General features: G+C 39.6%; 1 protein-coding gene across 1 annotated transcript in view; it reads left to right on the top strand.

Annotated features, from left to right (window-relative positions):
• iqgap2 (IQ motif containing GTPase activating protein 2) overlaps nucleotides 1-18,481 on the top strand; it is a 351,441-nt gene that overhangs the window by 253,475 nt on the left and 79,485 nt on the right. Inside the window, exons 28-30 of the mRNA XM_043702704.1 lie at nucleotides 1,293-1,314; nucleotides 1,694-1,926; nucleotides 15,506-15,638. Of these exons, the coding sequence (XP_043558639.1) occupies nucleotides 1,293-1,314; nucleotides 1,694-1,926; nucleotides 15,506-15,638 (388 nt within the window). The remainder of the gene's footprint in view (nucleotides 1-1,292; nucleotides 1,315-1,693; nucleotides 1,927-15,505; nucleotides 15,639-18,481) is intronic.

Raw genomic sequence — 18,481 nt, 5'->3', positions numbered from 1 at the left:
ATATCCTATAAAATGAAGCATCCCTGATGAAATCTTGTTAAAATTCCTTTGTGTTTGTAACATCGAATTCACAACACAGAATTTATTGGTGTCTGTGATTCTTACATTTATAACCATTAGATTCGCATTCTCCCACATGTTGACAAGATAGTTTCTATTCTGTCAAATCCTTTCGTAATTTTGAGCTCAGCAGTTGGAGAATGACCTAATGAGAGAGGAAAAGGAAAGTCCCAACTAGTGTGACTTTAACCCTTTAGTTCTGGTGTTAGTTTTGTAAATTTCTTCTGTAATCCTGTATAAGAACAGGGTATTGCGTTTTTGGACTACCATGCAATGTGTCTAATTCTATGCAATCATAACAAAACTGCAATAAAAGGCAACTTTAGGATATTAGTTGCTCGTATATTTGAAAATAATTTTCTTTATTAACACTCCAAATTTGACTGCTTCTCAAAAGGTTTTGTCTCTGAGAGGCTTTTTTCATTATTTTGACTGGTGCACTGAAGGGTATAATCGTTTACTATCCTAAAGATTGCTATTCATATTTTGTTTAATACATTATAAAGTTTAGTTCATCTCAAAGTATCAGGGAGGTGTCTATACTGTCGATACAACCAGCTGTGAATGACAGTCAGCTTGTCAAATCCATCATCATGTTTTCCAGCTTAGTTAAGTTTCTTCCAACTAGGTTAGTTCCTAAATTCTAAGACATTTCAACTAATTTTTTTTCTCTTTGCTGATATGACTTAGTGGTGTGACCTTTTGGAAACTGTGTCCCCTAGTTATAAACCTAAGCTTGCCCTTTACAAGAATGAGTAAATACTGATCTCTGACATTCTCCATGGATCTAATCCTGCTCCTGGCTTTTTGTGAGAGTCAAAATGTTTACTGAAATATTCATTTTGAAGGTTGATAATGTGTGCTCACATCATACATATGCTCACATATGCCATCAGGTGACTCCTAGTAACCTCGAAGGTATGTTTATGGTTCAGTGCAGCCAAACCGATTTCTTGCACAGTACCATATGAGGACTGAACTTTGAAACTGGAAATTACAAATCCAGTCTTGAAAGTTTAATACCTCAGTTCTCCAGAGTTTACCCAAAAATCTAGAGGGGAGACATTTTGATTTTTTTTTTGTAAAATTTGAGGGAATGAGTTCAAAACCCATACTTATCATTTAAAACACTGCAGTTTCTTTCGATGTGTAAATACAACTACCGTATCTGAAGACTAATACCCCTGAAATACTTGTGTTGCTAATCCTCATCGTTTTACAAACCATTGTAGCTTTGGTCCTACATCTGTTAATGTATTTCAAATATGTCAATGTTCACTTTCTTATTCATCATCATATTTTGTGAAATAATGTTCTAGCCAGATATCTCTCCAGGCCTAGTTCAGTCTTTATGACTGACTAAAGTGCAGAAAAATCACACTTCTCCTGGATCCTAAAGCGAAGCAGTGTTTTTGAGGTTTTACAAAATTGGAAGCATAGATAGGAATTTCCATTCTAGTGTTGGACATCACAAGTTATAATGATTTTAAATCTTGTATGGGACATTAACAGGCCAAGTAGAGGGATGGAAGATGAGTAACACTTGACTCAGATAAGGCCACAATCTATTTATTGCTTATTTCATAATTATCTAAAAGTTGTGTCCCAGTGATTTTAATATTGATGTTTGTAGATTGTAGGCAACCTTCTTTACTATCGCTACATGAACCCGGCTATTGTTGCTCCTGATGGATTTGATATTATTGATATGACGGCTGGTGGTCAGCTCCATCCCGATCAACGGCGGAACTTGGGCTCCGTGGCAAAAGTGTTGCAGCACGCTGCCTCAAATAAACTGTTCGAAGGAGAAAATGCACAATTGTCATCTATGAATGCCTACTTATCACAGACTTATCAGAAATTCAGGTAAATTGCAATATATAGAATCTGAGGTGAAAATTTTGACATGTAAATTTATCTGCTTTAGCAAAAATAGGGAAGAATTGTTTTTATGACTATATCTTCATTATTGTTTCAATACAAAATACACTTTGGCGTTACCAGTTTTGGGTGAATTAACAATATTCAGCAGCACTGGTGTCACATGGGTGTGACTTGTAATTCAGGTACAATTGAATTGATTAGTCTGATGTTTCTGTGATTTGTTGGTAAGTATGTTCATTCAGAAAATGTGCAAAAAGGATCAGAAAAATGCAGTGTCTACTTATTGGAAACATACCCTTGTCACCTTGCTTACGCTACTGATTACAAATATATCTCATTTCTACTACAAAGTAAAAGCAGCCAAGATGGGATAGCGCTCTGGAAAAAAAGAATTTTGGTATGGCTGGTTAACTGCTCTAACACAAGAATCAATAGCTTTGAATATATTAATTTCAAGGGTGTTCAAATTAAGTCTTTTGCCATTGCTACATTGGCAATTCCAAACTCAAACTCTAGTTTTCCATTGCTTTCTGAAATTTCAGTGTCACCTCAGTGTCACTGGTAATACAAAGGCAACTGCACTCAAAATGGAGTGAGAGATGTCAAGAGTTTTTTTTCTTACTGAAATTCTCCAGTATCTCACCACCTCTTTATTTAATTGTAATGCTCGTGTTGCTCTGATTACTTAGCTGAAAGACTGCAATAGAGGATATGACATGGAGTTGATCCAGTCCTTGCATTTACTTTGCAGCAAGTTGTTGGGCAGCAGCTACATCATGGCTGTGTTCTGCCAACCCCAACCTGCAAATACTCAAGTTATTTATAAATGCCTTCCCTGGATTATAGCAGCTGGTTCTGTAAACTCCAGTCTTGTCCAAACTATGTGCTTCAGAATGACTCATTGCCTTTGCTTTCAAAATCATTAAGGGATGTCAAAGAGAAATAAATCCTGCTGGGCTGCAGTGTTAAAAGTCATGTTTGCATGGTAATCATGCTGACTCATCAGTTGTTAGAAAGTTTGTAATTGAGTGGGTGCTGGAGATGGATTTGTGTGCAAAGTACCAAAGAGCATGTACAGTGTAGCTGGAGGTGTCTTTTCCAATTTTGCAAAATAACATGAAACACCAAAAGTACATCCCTCTACTTGGCCTGTTAATGTCCCATACAAGAATTAAAATCATTATAACTGCTCTAACACATGTGGAAACTATCAAAACAGGTCAGAAGTAAACTGTTTCTGGCTGCTATACCTGAGTACAAAGAGCTTGCAGAATGATGCCAGTAGTATGGAATCCATTCCTGTACAGGCTGAGATTAGCATGCAGAGTGCCACCTTCTCAACCACTCCTGACGTGTGGTAACTCTCTGGTTAAGTTCTGCACCAGTCACCCATCTCTCTAATGAGACAGCAGCTATCAGTATAAAAGATTTAATAACAGTGCACTTGAAAACAGTGCCAGAATCAGACAATCAACATGGATTTACAAAAGGAAAATCATGTTTGACAAATCCACTGGAATTGTTCCAGGATGCAACTAGTCCAGTTGGAGGATGAACCAATGGATGTAAAATAGAAATTGCAGAACATTCTGAAGGGTCACTGGACTCGAAATGTTAACTCTGTATTAGATTAGTGAAATGAGACCTGGGTGTCTGTACACCAGTCGCTGAAAGTAAACACAGAAATGCAGCAAGCAGTGAAGAAGGCAAATATAATGTTGGCATTCATTGCAAGAAGATTTGAGGACAGGAGCTGGGATGTCTTGCTGAATTCGTACAGGAAACTCTGATCCAAAGTTCCTCGAACTGCAAAGACGTAGTATGGATATATTCAGTCTGGCGCACATTGGTTTGCAGGAACAGCCTATCATCCATCCTCTCGTCACTATTATATTTGATTTAACTCATAAATTAATGACTTGAGATTCCCTGCTTTTTACACTTGATTGTACAGACTTAACTGTTTTTAGAAACTAACAAGTCACTGGTAGCCATCTAATGCTTAAGCAGTCATTTCTAAGTAAAGAGAAGAGAAAAGCTCTGGAGACCAAAACACCAACTGAAAATCTTACTTTTCCTTGAAAGACTAGAAATATTCACAAATCATTGTCTTTTCCCACACTCCTGTCAGGCTGTGCTTTGTGACATCTCTCCGTCATTGGTCTTATTGCAGTTTCACCTTTCAATCCACACCTTTTATTCTCTTATACTTGCCTCTCTGGAGAGTTTACTTCTTGCAAAGTTAAAAATCACACAACACCAGGTTATAGTCCAATAGGTTTATTTGGAGGCACTAACTTTCGGAGTGCTGCTGCTTCATCAGGTGGTTGTGAAGAAAAATCCTAAGACACAGAATTGATAGCAACAGGATTGCAGTGTCATGGAGTGTAATGTTAAACAAATTTAGCTTAAGTCTTTCATCTTTTAGATCATGTTAGTTTTGGTTCCTTCATATGTAAATCCCAGAACCTTTTTAAAGTTACATTCTCAAGATAGCTTTAACAATAGGTGCCGTCTCCACTCAGATCCACACATTGAGGGTGTGAAGTTAAAGTCTGTCAGTGTCCAAATGTTCTAAAGTGGGTTTTACAGAATCTTACATGGATTTATGCAGTTTTTGAGCAAAGCAAAATGTGACTTTGCAAGTACAAATTCACCCCACAAGCTTATTTGTGTGTGCGCGCACGTGCGGGGAAGACAGAGTGTGTGCATGTGAGTGTGTCTGTGAGACGGTGTGTGTATGTGTGAGTGTGTAATGGGGTATGAGTCTGAGAGGGTGGGAGTGTGGAGGGGTGTATATGTGAGAGAGAGGGTTTGCGTGGGTCTGTACGAGTGTGCTTGTGTGTTAGAGTGTATGTAGTGCAATGGGGTCACCTGCAGTGTGACATGAACTCCAAATCCCGGTTGAGCCATCCCCATGGTTACAGAACTTAGCTATCAGCCACTGCTCGGCCACTTTGCATTGTTGCCTGTCCCGAAGTCTGCCTCAGAGGATGATCACCCAAAGGTCCAAGGCTGAATATCCCTGACCACTGAACTGTTCTCTGACTTGGAGGGAACACTCCTGTCTGTTGATTGTTGTGCGGTGTCCGTTTGTCTGTTGCCGCAGCCTCAGCATATGAATTAGACAATGTTGGCCGGGTCACATGAGTACCTGCCACGTACATGGTAGGTGGTGTCCCCACATGTAATGGCGGTATCCATGCTGACACTCTGACACATCTTGCAGCGTCTGCCATGACAGTGCCTGAAGGCGAGACAGTTTGCTGCAAACAAAGATCTATTTGAGGTTTGTGGTTGTTTAAAGGCAAGAGGAGGAGGCGTGGAGAAGGTCTTGGTGAGGTTATCACCCTCATTGAGAATGTGTTGCAGGCTGCGAAGAATATGGCGTAGTTTTCCAGTTCCCGGGAAGTACTGGACAATGAAGGGTAGATTAAAAAGCTAAATTTGTTTCATATTACACTCCATGACACTGCAATCCTGTTGCTATAAATTCTGTGTCTGATGATTCTGCTCCACAACCACCTGATGAAACAGCAGCGTTTCAAAAACTAGTGCTTTCAAATAAACATGTTGGACTATAATGTGGTGGTGTTTGATTTTTAACTTTGTGCACTCCAGTCCAACACCGGCACCTCCAAATCCATTACTACTTGTGCTAAAACTTCGTTAAAACACTGCCCCCCCTTGCACTGAATTTCTACTTTGACAACCTATTGGAAATTTAATTCAGTCAGCAACTCACTTGGTTTCTGTCTCACTGCTGCCATCTCACGCTGCCTGCCGTCCCTTACTGGATAATTAGCGTAATTTGAATAGCCAGTAGCTTTGATAAGTAAATATGTTCGGTGAAAGAAAGAATGGAGGCAAAGCCTTGGACTGTGTTTAGAAGAATTCAAGTATAGGACCACACTGCCAAAGATAATTTCTTTTCAGATTAAAACTTCCAGAAGTCCTTACTATCGTTTGCAGTAAAATATAGCTCATTTTGTTCATATTGATAAATGGCTGACAGACCTGAAGTGTAAATAGCATTGATACCTGGCAAATAAGCAAGTAGGGAAAATGAGCCTGACCTAAGGCATTCAGTTTGCTTTCTCAGAGAACAGAATATTTAACATGAAAATGGGTATGTGTTCTGACAAACCCAATCCTTCCTCAAAATGTATTCAATTTGCAATAATGTGGATTCCGCTCTAACTCTCTATTCCCATGAAGAAAGTCTTTCTGAACATTTATTGATCTCTGCACTTTATTTTTGGAGAGGCCTTGGTTATTAGTCATGCTTTATGCCTAAATTCAGGTCAACTGTTTAGAACTTTAAGCTCAGTTGTATGACTTCATTTTGCAACTTGATTATTTGGGTGAGTTTGCCAACTTAATGTTAGACACTTGTTTTTGCTACCAAATTCTTCCAAAGCTAGTGAGAAAATCTGGTCAAAGCAGCATTTTTATTTTAGAATTCTATAATTTTAGAAGACTAAATCTTTTGAAAGGCAAACATTGTTGTTTCAGAAGTTGCCAATTTAACCTTGTATAAGGTTACCTCTGTTTCCTGTTCGTTCTTGAACTCTGCAAAGTTTTGACAAACCAAGATATGACCAGTATTCAAATCTGGTCAAAACCTTTAAATAATTTTAAGGGATTTTACAGCACAACATTCTATAAGGCTATGAAAGTTTCAAGCTGGTATGATCACAAATAAGTACCAGTCATGTGGTTGACAGGGAATAAGCTAGGAGTTAAATAATGCAGAGTGAAACGAAGCACCAGAAATAATCAGGACTGCATCTTTGAAGAGAGAAATAGTTAATGTTTCAAGTCATGCCCGAATCATGTTCAGAACTCTCCAGGGAATTGACAAAAGAATTGAAGCAAACCTTTTTGTGTATTTGAATCATAGTTGTTTGTTCAAATATCTTTGAAGACCCTGTATTCTTCCAGAAGCTTACAATGTTGTGGGAGAAAGTCCGTTTCCAGTAGTAATTTTGAGGCGGTATGATAGCTCAGTGATTAGCACTGCTGCCTCACGGTGCCATGGACCTGGGTTTGATTCCCGCCTCAGGCAACTGTCTATATGGAGTTTGCACAAACTCCTAGTGTCTGGGTGGGTTTCCCCTAGGTGCTCCGGTTTCCTCCCACCATCCAAAGATATGCAGGTCAGACGAATTGGCCATACTAAATTGCCCATTGTGTTAAGTGCATTAGTCGGGGTAAATGTAGGGAAAGATGCTGGAGTCTATTATAAAGGATGAAATTACGACACATCTGGATAGTAGTAACAGGATAAGTCAGAGTCAGCATGGATTTATGAAGGGGGAAATCATGCTTGACTAATCTTCTGGAATTTTTTGAGGATGTAACTCTGAAGATGGACGAGGGAGATCCAGTAGATGTAGTGTACCTGGACTTTCAGAAAGCTTTTGATAAAGTCCCACAGAGGAGGTTAGTGAGCAAAATTAGGGCGCATGGTATTGGGGGCAAAGTACTAACTTGGATTGAAAGTTGGTTGGCTGATAGGAAACAAAGAGTAGTGATAAACGGCACCATTTCGGAGTGGCAGGCAGGGACCAGTGGGGTACCGCAGGGATCAGTACTGGGACGATTCTCCTGTTCCCTGGATGCTGCCTGACCTGCTGCCCTTTTCCAGCAACACATTTTCAGCTCTGATCTCCAGCATCTGCAGACCTCACTTTCTCCTTCATAACAAGAGGAATTGAGTATAGAAGCAAAGAGGTGCTTCTGCAGCTGTACAGGGCCCTGGTGAGACCACACCTGGAGTACTGTGTGCAGTTCTGGTCTCCCAATTTGAGAAAAGACATTCTGGCTATTGAGGGAGTGCAGCGTAGGTTCATGAGGTCAATTCCTGGAATGGCGGGATTACACTGAAAGACTGGAGCGACTGGGCTTATATACCCTTGAGGGGATATGATTGAGACATATAAGATTATTAAAGGATTTGACACTCTGGAGGCGGGAAACATGTTTCCGCTGATGGGTGAGTGCCGAACCATTGGACACAGCTTAAAAATACGGGGCAGACCATTTAGGACAGAGATGAGGAGAAACTTCTTCACCCAGAGAGTGGTGGCTGTGTGGAATGCTCTGCCCCAGAGGGAAGTGGAGGCCCAGTCTCTGGATTCATTTAAGAAAGAGTTGGATAGAGCTCTCAAGGATAGTGGAATCAAGGGTTATGGAGATAAGGCAGGAACAGGATACTGATTAAGGATGATCAGCCATAATCATATTGAATGGTGGTGCAGGCTCGAAGGGCAGAATGGCCTACTCCTGCACCTATTGTCTATTGACTCCTCCCACCATTTTGTAACTTTTCACCAGGCTGTCCAACCTCACTTTGTGCTCTTTTCACCATGAATTCCACATATTATACTTTTTCTGGTGATACTCCACCTGAATTACATAATCTTCCAATCTTTCGCCATCAAAGATTGACTTGTCCATGTATCGCATTAGTAAAGCTTCCCCACGCAAGTAAATTCTTCAGAGCGATCTGGCACTTTCCTCTCAACCAACTCCTGATCAGGTTGTAGGTTCTGGTGCAGCTTTTCAGTTTCCACTGCGCTTTCCTACAACAAAATTCACTGGTGTATCCTGTTTTCCCACATCTGTCTTCCCCGTTCTTTTTTTTCTAAAAAGCACCAACATTGTGACTTCATTTGGCCTACTTTACAGGTGTAAAAACACCTGAGCTTTTTTATTTCTCTTTTTATCCCCCCCCCTCATGAGTTTTGAGGAAGGGTCACTCAACCTGAAGCATTAATTCAGGTTTCTCTCCACAGCTGCCAGACCTGCTGAGCTTTTCCAGCAGTTTGTTTTTGTTTTTCCTTTTCCCTTACCGCCTGAGGATTTCTCTTTTCCACAATTTTATCCATCACAGATCGAAATTGATGTCAGAAAACAAACTTTGATTTATGAACCAACTCCAAATCTGCCATTTCAGCTTCTAATCTTGCAATCTTAACTCTCTGCTCTTCCCTGTGAGTTCTCACTACTTTATCAAATTAACTTTTGAACTCCTTCAAAGTAATTGTCTCTCTAAGCGTGTTATATGTTTGATCAGTTTTCAATATCCTTATCCACTCTATCAAAATTTACTATGATCCTTTCAAACCCAATGTGCGTTTGACTAGATTCCCTCCTTAGATTCCTAAAGCATTGTCTGTCAGCTTCTAATATTAGCTGATATGCACTGAAGATGGCTTTTTTTTCACTTCATCGTACTCCTCAGATATCTCCTTTTGATAGTAATGCAAAAACTTCACTAATTCTACATACCAACTTTGTTTGAATCAACAATACCTACATGGTCACTGGCCATTTCATTTACTTAACCACTTTCTCAAATGAAGTGTAAAAGGCTTGCACATTCTCATCAAGCTTTAGCAGCATTTGGATATAATTAAACACATCTCCACTCAGCTTTTGGCAACAACAGGGTTGCTCTCCATTACTGTCCTCTGGATGTAGGTTTGCTCGCTGGTCTGGAAGGTTTGTTTTCAGACATTTTGTCACCATACTAGGTAACATCTTCAGTGAGCCTCCATCAGAGCTCAGCTCAGCAAGCAAACCTACATCCAGAACCTCCAGCTGAGCTAAAACTCGCTATTACTGTCCTCCTCACTACCTTTCACCTCTACTTCCTCCATTTTAATTCACTTTGTGTTTTCGTTCCAAGCTCCAAAGTTCAAAAACACTCAATTTCTCCCTTTCTTCTGCAAGGGCCTTCCTTTCCTTTACCTTTTTCTTCTGCTCGAGCTATTCTCTCTTTCTGCATTTCTTCTACTTTAAATCGTAATTCAAACGCTTTCATTTTCTTTTCATGTTCAAACTGCTTCATTTACAATTGAATTTTTAGCCATTTCCAAAGATTCCAATGGCATTTCTGGCAATCATGAATGTTGAACTATTGCAGCAATGTTTCAACAGACAGAGGAAACCCAAACCCTAGCTTGGTTGCCAATTCCAAAAGCTTAACCTTGCTGACTTCCTGTAAAACTCCCAGAGTGGCTTCTTCCACCCACTAAGGAAATTCTTCGCAACTAAAAGAGCCATCATTACACAAGGCACTGTTTAAACCAACCAGATGCAACACCCAAAATAAATATCACCAACACTCACCATTCGCTGTCTTTGAGTCCATTATTCTTAAGCCAGACTTAGAGATTTTGATCCCAAAAATTGCCCCCAATTTGTTTTGGACCAGACCATCCAGCATCTAAATATATTAAGCGGATAGTCTAGACCCTGACTGTTTCTTGTTTTGAAAGTAACTGTAAGGTGTTACATTCCAGATGCGATTCAATTGGTCAAACTATTCAATTTTATGTGAAATAAACTTTGTTTTGTTTGTAGTGTAAAAATACAGACAAGCTAAAATAATTGGCTTAACTCTAACTCTATTGAAATGCTTAACAAAATAATGAACTACTAATTAACTGTTCAAGTAAAGTAACATCCAAAAAACACACTTTTGGCAAAGGCAAATTCAATAAAATAGATTGTCTCACATACAATTCGAGCAGCAGGAAGAGAATTCCAGCTTTAAGCTGTAATAAACAGAGGAATAAAAGCTTCCACATCCAGCTTCAAGACTTCGGCAACTGTCAAATATCGAAAGTTGAAACTAAAAATTCTGGTTCTGAGAGCTTGCCCCCACCCATTCAGGCTGCTTCTATTGTAGAGTCATAGTCATAGAGATGTACAGCATGAAAACAGACCCTTTGGTCCAATCCGTCCATGCCGACCAGATATCCCAACCCAATCTAGTCCCACCTTCCATGTCCCTCATAATTTTGTAAATCTCTGTAAGGTCACCCCTCAGCTTCTGACGCTCCAAGGAAAACAGCCCCAGCCTGTTCAGCCTCTCCCTGTAGCTCAGATCCTCCAACCCTGGCAACATCCTTGTAAATCTTTTCTGAACCCTTTCAAGTTTCACAACATCTTTCCGATAGGAAGGAGACCAGAACTGCATGCAACGTTCCAACAGTGGCCTAACCAATGTCCTGTTCAGCCGCAACATGACCTCCCAACTCCTGTACCACCTTTTTTGAAAAAAAACCAAGCATCTCAAGCTATTTATTTTATTACCTTTGAGCAGACGACTAGACACCTCTGTCTCAACCTTTCTTCATAAAAAAACAACCAGGACAAAAATACATCACTTAAAGCCATATTATTGTTACAAAATCACTTACATAACTTGTGGGCAGATATGGGCAGAATACTGTTCCTTATAGTGCCCCACTAGGAGCAGCCTGCTTTCCAGGCATTGATTTGTTTATTCTACTCCTCGCTTTCTGTCTGTTGACTGTTCAATCCATATTTGAATGTTGCCACCAATCTTGTGCACCCTAATTTTGCTTACTAAACTCCAATGGAATCCTATCAAATTCCTTCGTAAATACAAATGCACGACTTCCACTGGTTCTGCCACATCTATGCTGAAAGTAACATCTTCCAGTCCACAGGTTTGTTGATCGTGATTTCCTTTTTATAGTTCCTGCTGACTCTGCCCAATTCTGCAATTCTTTTACATGTGTTCAATTATCACATCCTTTGTAATAGATTCTCTTTCCCTTCTACTGATATCAAACAAATAGTTTTCCATTATGCCTTTCTCCTCCTTAAACATTAGGATTAAAGTTGCTACTGTCCATTGTGGGCAAAACTTTATTGGATTTACAGAATTTTGAATAAAAAACCACGACCCCATCTTATTGTCTCTATACTCACCACCTTCACCGGGGTGCAGCTTATCTACTCTAAGGGATTTATTAACCTTCAATCTAGATTACTTGTCAAGAACAACTCTTTACAGGTACTTACATTTTCAGTTCCTCAGCTTCTCAAGTCCTTTCATAGATGTTTTTGGTTCCTTCCTCAGTAAAGAGAGATGCAAACTTGTGTTTAGTTTTTGTCTTCAATTTCTGTGTTCTATATGAGAAACTCTCCTATATCTAGTTGCAATGGAGCCACATTTCCCCTTGTTAGTCTTTTTCTGTTTCATATATCTGAAGAATCTTTTACAGTCCAACCTTTGCTCGTTAGATTCCATCTGAATTCTCTTTCCTTTGTTTACCAGTAACTTGATAGTACTTTGCTGTGTTCTAAATTGCTCCCAGTCCTCTGGTTTGCCACCTTTTCAGGCATCCTTACAAACCACATCCTTTTCAAATATAGTATTTAACTTGTAGTGATTCATCTATCTAGGTCTTTAGGCAATGTTTATTTATTATTGATTATGTAGTCTTACTTGAAATACTACTCATTACATGTTAACAGTCAAATACTTTGTGTACTTTCCAAATCCACCATCGTTAACTTGTCTCTGACACCTCCATTGTTTCCCTTCTTCAGATTTAAGACTTCAGCTTCAGAATGAATTATATCACAATGAAACTACTTGTAAAATTGCTAGGCAGTAAGTCACACTTAAATAAAATCACTACTGCAATGTTATGGGATTGTTTTCATGGTGCAGGAAGCAAACAGAACCACGTGGTCCCAAATTTACACAGGAATTAGATTGAATACTCCTGACGGTCAGAATCTTTTTTCCAGTATGATGTACATCACACTGCAAATTTTTGCTATAAATTCTGTGTTACGATCGAGCCCTCCACAATCACCTGATGAAGGAGCGTCGCTCCGAAAGCTAGTGTGCTTCGAATTAAACCTGTTGGACTATAACCTGGTGTTGTGTGATTTTTAACTGAATAAATTGAGGTATGAGTTAAGATGTGAACCAGATTTCATTTTTGTTTTGTTCTCCAGTGGCACATTTTCTTATATGGCGGTGGTAATGTGGTCACAATACACTAGTGTTAAATACGATTCATGGAAAAAGAAGCTGCTTTTTATGTTTCATTCTCTGACTCACAGTTATTTAAAAAGTTTTTGTTGGACAATGGATAAAGAACATCTGTGAAAATTATTAGACTCAAAGTCAGAAAAGCAGCTGTGTGCATGCCAGATGTGGTAACGTGGATGTTGTACTTTTCCTATGGTAATTGTTCTCAAACCCATCTCTCAGTAGAAGTGTTTATTTGGCTCTATCCAATCACAAAACGCTGTCACTTATTATCCTGTCACCTTCCCTACCTATATGCGTAGTCTGAACAAGGCTATGTGAAACCTTGGGCTTCTGCTTCTCTCAGAGAAGCACTTTAATCCTCATGTTCTATCTATTCCAAGACTTCTAACTTCCCCAGCCGTGACCTGGTACTCCTCCATTCCTGCCATTCTCTCCTGCTGCTGCATCACAACTAGAGTCTATTTCATCAACATATTCCTTAACAGCCTTCCATCCTTTAACTTTAATGTCCTAAACTCTGCACTCCTATCATCTGACAATCACTCTCTAATCCTGGTTCCCACTGTCCTCTTCAAATTGCACATCTGATTCCATCTCTAAAATCATCTCCATCTTCCTTCTCATGCATGCAATATTTGATGCTTTGACTTGGGCACACTTTCCACTTGACACCTCCCCTGCATCACCATTAGTGGCAGAGCCTTCACATCCCTTGGAATTCACTCCCTACACCTCTGTGTTTCCCACTTGACAGTTTTTTTTAAAGCCTCCTTAAAATTCATCTTTTTGAAACAGCTTTCAATCGTCTCTCTTCCTAAATGTGTACGGATTCTGAATCCGTTCATGGGATGGAGATGTCTTTGGCCAAGTCAGCATTTATCACTTATACCTAGTTGCCCTGAAGGAGATGGCGCTGAACTGCCGCCTTGAATTGTTGCTTTTTGGAAAGGAGTTTCAGGTCTCTGATCCAGCAACTTTGAACAACAGTGATATACTTGCAGACAGGTTGGTTGTGCTTCCATGTATCTGCTGCTGTTTGAGTTTCTAGGTGGTAGTGGTCTCAGGTTCAGACGTTGCTGTGGAAGAGCCTTGGTGAGTTACTGCAGTGCAGATTGTAGATGGTACACTCTGCATCTGTGGTGAAGGAAGTGAATGTTGAAGATGGTGGCTGGGGTACCAGTCAAGTGGGCTGCTTTGTCCTTGTTCTTGCTATATGTGCAAAACTTGAGTTCTGACGTTTTTTATAACAGTTGTTGTTGGCCTAAATTTTCATGCTAAGGTTGGGAGCACTCAATCAGAGCAATTCATGGTTTTGCAAAACTAATCTGGGAAGGAGTAACCGAGATTTTATTCTCATTCTGTTGTTGCAAAGTGAGGTTTTATTGGAATCAGGCCATAGTCCCTCTTCAAAGAGCCTCTAAAAAATCAGTCAAACTGTGAAATTGCAAAACACCCCGTTGTGATGATTAAAATTGTGAAATCAGTCATATAGCACTATTGTAGTGATGGCAATCTTCAGGCCTATACCAACAGACAATGAAATAACAAGTAATGATTTTTATGTTAAACGCTATACTCAGCCTTTTTTCAAATATTTAACTTCCTGGAGTTTAAAATGCTTTGATTTCTGTTGTTGACATTTCCACGGAATTTCTGCGCAGTTCATGAATATTCATGTCTATGTTTAGCACCCCAAAGGGCACTTTACCTCTCCAAACAGACACCTAAACTCCTCTAAGGGTGTCATGGAACACGTCCAATGTCATGTCTCTGGAGACAACCAAAGCACTCAGCAAAGTTTGCACCTGCTATTTTATATTTATTTGAAATCACAAGCTTTCAGAACGCTGCTCCTTCATCAAATGTTGAAGAAGCTTGTGATTTCAAATAAACCTATTGGACTATAATCTGTTTTCATGTGACTTCAGTCCAACACTAACACCTTCAAATCGTTTTATATTGACAACTATCTCTCTGAGCCATTTGGAACTTATCTCCAATCTACTTGTTGCTATTTACAACTCTCACCCTGCAAGGATAGTGTTTGGAAACAGGTTTAGACATTGGCCTCTTGCTGAATTCTCAATAACAGAGAAGCTCTATGCCATTGTAAAATTTCAGGCTAAAATTCTTTTAACCAGTCGCTAAAATATTTTTGAATTGTGAAACATTTGTGGTTGCTGCCAGTGACCTGACAATGTGTTGTATGTATGTTTGCAGTTTCCTTTTTTTACTGCAGACTTAGTCAGAATTTGACACTGCACTACAGGAGGTTTCTATCATCCTTTATAGGATTTTAGGAAATGCCTTTCTTATCCCCTGTTAAGTAACTATTGGATATGGGATGCATGGTACAAGTCTGAAATACAGCTGTGCCGAACTGGGATAAATGGGGAGGGGGGGGGGGAAGGTTGGGGGGAAGAAACAGGATGCTGGAAATCGCAAACAAAATTAGAAATTGCAAGAGAAACTCAGCAGGCCTGGCAGCATCAGTGGAGAGAAAGCCAAGTTAATGTTTCGGGTCCAGTGACCCTCCTTCTGAACTGTACCTGAAAATGCTGCCCGACCTGCTGCAATAAATGGGGATCCTGTCAGTGCAGTTGGATTTTGTCATAGCTTTTAAAGATTTTGATTTACAAGCAAAAGTTCATTCCAAATGAGAACATTGTGTAGTGAGTGAATCCTCTGGCTCCTTACCAACTGCTTTTTTTTTTCTCCTCCTTACAGGAATTTTTTCCAGTTAGCCTGTGATGTACCAGAACCAGAAGAAAAATTTAATATTGATGAGTACTCTGACATGGTGACACTAAGCAAACCAGTTATTTACATCTCCATTGAAGAAATTATAAACACTCACTCGGTACGTGTTAGCAGCTTGTGTTTGAAAAAGTTATTCGGAAGGAGATATTTGATTTTTTTTTTGAGCTGGTGTGGCTATGATACTAATAAGAGAAAGTTATATGTTGCAAATCTTTAGTGCGGGATACTTTGCAAAAATATCACCAATCTTATACAGACATTGAGTGGAAGAGAGAGATGAGAAGGTGGGTTACAAAAAGAATTGGTCAGAGGTGTGTTTATTGAGTTGGAGAAGCTTTAGGAAGGGTCGCTGGCCTAGGTGGTTTAAGGCATGATTTCCAATTATACGGTGGATGGATGTGTTTAGGATTCCTGAGTTCCACAGCACATCATCTTTGGCCAGCTCAAGGAAGGCACTCAAATAAAACGACTTCAAAGGCATCCCTCAAGAAATGCAACCCACATAGCAGTACATGGCCTCTTCCTTAATCAGAAGAAACTGACGTGGAGGGAGTTTCTGTATGAAGGGGGAGGGAGGGTAAATCCTTTGAGGACACCCATCAGCAGGAGGAAGTACAGACAAAGAACTCCAACAATCTCAAGATCATGGACCAATTCCACCACCTGGACAGAGCCTCCAAATCTGTGGTGGAAGATGAGACTCTAAGATGAGGCTTCTTAGCCACACATAAGGACCCACCGAGTCTATGACCAGTGAAACTGAATTTCCTAGGTGGACTATCATACTCATTAGCAAGTAATTGCTAATGACAGTGGTGACTGGTTTGACGCAGAGGTACGGAGATTCTGTCATGCTGTCACATTACAAAAATATAGTTTGAAAGGTTTTCAAAATCATCAATTCTATTTTCCAATTTGAGTGAGTGAAGATGGAATTTGTACCAAGTAGTATTTAATTGTCTATCTCCTGCCTGAACTAAGTTTGGATGACCGAGCATTTACAGGGGATGTCAGATTGATGAAGACAATGGAGTTGTGGTAAACCAGGAGGCTTTGGGACAGTTTTCCTGTTGGCTGGAATGAGAATTTCAGCAGGAGGTTGGCTGAGATATGGTCAAGCTGCAGATGACACTATAAAGATGGAAGCCCATGTTCTTTGCCGAAAAATATACTGGATCTGAAGCTATATTGCAATTTAGAAACATATTTAATTCAATGTTTAGTGGTCTTGCAATCCATTTGACTAGCTTCAGTTAAATGATCTGCAGTCAAAATAAGTTTGTCATGAACAGTAAAACAATACAAGTGAAATGCTTTTATTTTTATTTCTGTAAAGAATTGATAATACATTGGATATGTTTGTTCACTGTAAACCATGCCATCTACTTGTGATTTGCAAGTATCGACTAGAGGATTCAGTTCCTCTTTCAGGCACCAGCTGTGGAGTAATTACTACATTGAAAGCCTCAGATCCACTTGTGCAAATATCTGTCCAGCACCACAGTAGAAAGGGATAGCAACAGTGTCGTTAAATCACTCTCCTTTTCCTTGGAGTGATACTGGCATGTTCTAATTGTTAGGTACTGAATCAACAACGTAGTCCTTAATAGATTGGACTGAAGATACCCATATTGAAGAGGGCTCTTGTGCACAGTGGTAGTGTCTCTATCTCTGAGCTAGAAGGCTAGGTTCAAGTCCTACTTGCTCCAGAGATGTGACATGATAGGTTGATTTGAAAACATCTACTGAAGGTATTGCAGAAACAGCTTTGTAAGTGTAGCTGTCATCTGCATTCAGAAAATCCACAGTACTTGGATGCCATCAGCTTGATTTAGGAGTAATTATTAATAACAGTGGTACTTGTTAACTCTGATCTGCCCAAGTTTTCCCAAAGTACCTTGTTAAAATTAGTGGGAGATGCTTTTAAGGTGTTTATTTTTTTTAATAGATATACTTTGCCCATTTCATCTTAGTATTATCTTATTTCGTTCATATTATCTCAAACTGGTATTGTTTAGAACCAGTTTGGTTTGACTGATTAAACCTCACAGCTCTGAGTCATCCAGTTGAATTAAATTGTTTTTGTGTGGCTGAACCTGATTTTAAATAATTCAACATTTTCAGCGTTGTTGGTGAGACTGTTTAATTACACTTGGCTTCTCCTACATATTCTCTGACATCATCCTCCCTCTGTAACTTCCAATTCATCCAAAGCTTTGCATACAATATTGTGCACCAAACTGAACACATTTACCCACTGCCTTCAAGGTTGCTGACTGCCATTGACTTCCTTATCCCAGTCGAATTTAATTTACATTGCTGACTCCATGTTTTTCTATGGCTTCATACTATTAGATTAGATTAACTGCAAGCTTCTCATTCCTGTGCATATTATTCTGACTCTAGTTCTCTGTACATTTCTTTTCTTGCCTTCTCCAATCCATAACAGCATTTGTTCCCTTCAGCAATTTCATCTCCATTCTTTGGTTAAAAAATCGCACAACACCAGGTTATAGTCCAACAGGTTTATTTGGAAGCACTCTGTTGTGTTATACATCACGTGGTTGTGGAGTATAAGATCATGCTAGTGCTTCCAAATAAACCTGTTGGACTATAACCAGGTGTTATGATTTTTAACTTTGTATACCCAATCCAACACCAGCACCTCCAAACCATTCTTTCACCTTTTCTCCTTCAACAATTAAAAGGCTTCATGGGAACCTAGACTGTAGCTTTAGGGTGCAGGACCTGGAGTGTAGGGAGGTTAGGAACATGGCATCAATCTCAAAGGAGGGTGCCTGTAAACAGGAAAGTGTCTTGAAGTGTGTATACTTCAATGCAAGAGGTATACGAAATAAGGTAGGTGAACTTGCAGCGTGGGTTGGTACCTAGGATTTCGATGTTGTGGCTATTACGGAGACATGGGTAGAACAGGGACAGGAT

Source organism: Chiloscyllium plagiosum, chromosome 2 (assembly GCF_004010195.1).
Source record: "Chiloscyllium plagiosum isolate BGI_BamShark_2017 chromosome 2, ASM401019v2, whole genome shotgun sequence".
NCBI lineage: Eukaryota > Metazoa > Chordata > Chondrichthyes > Orectolobiformes > Hemiscylliidae > Chiloscyllium > Chiloscyllium plagiosum.
The sequence above is the reverse complement of the archived record's forward strand: the minus strand, read 5'-3'. Positions and strand labels throughout refer to the sequence as shown.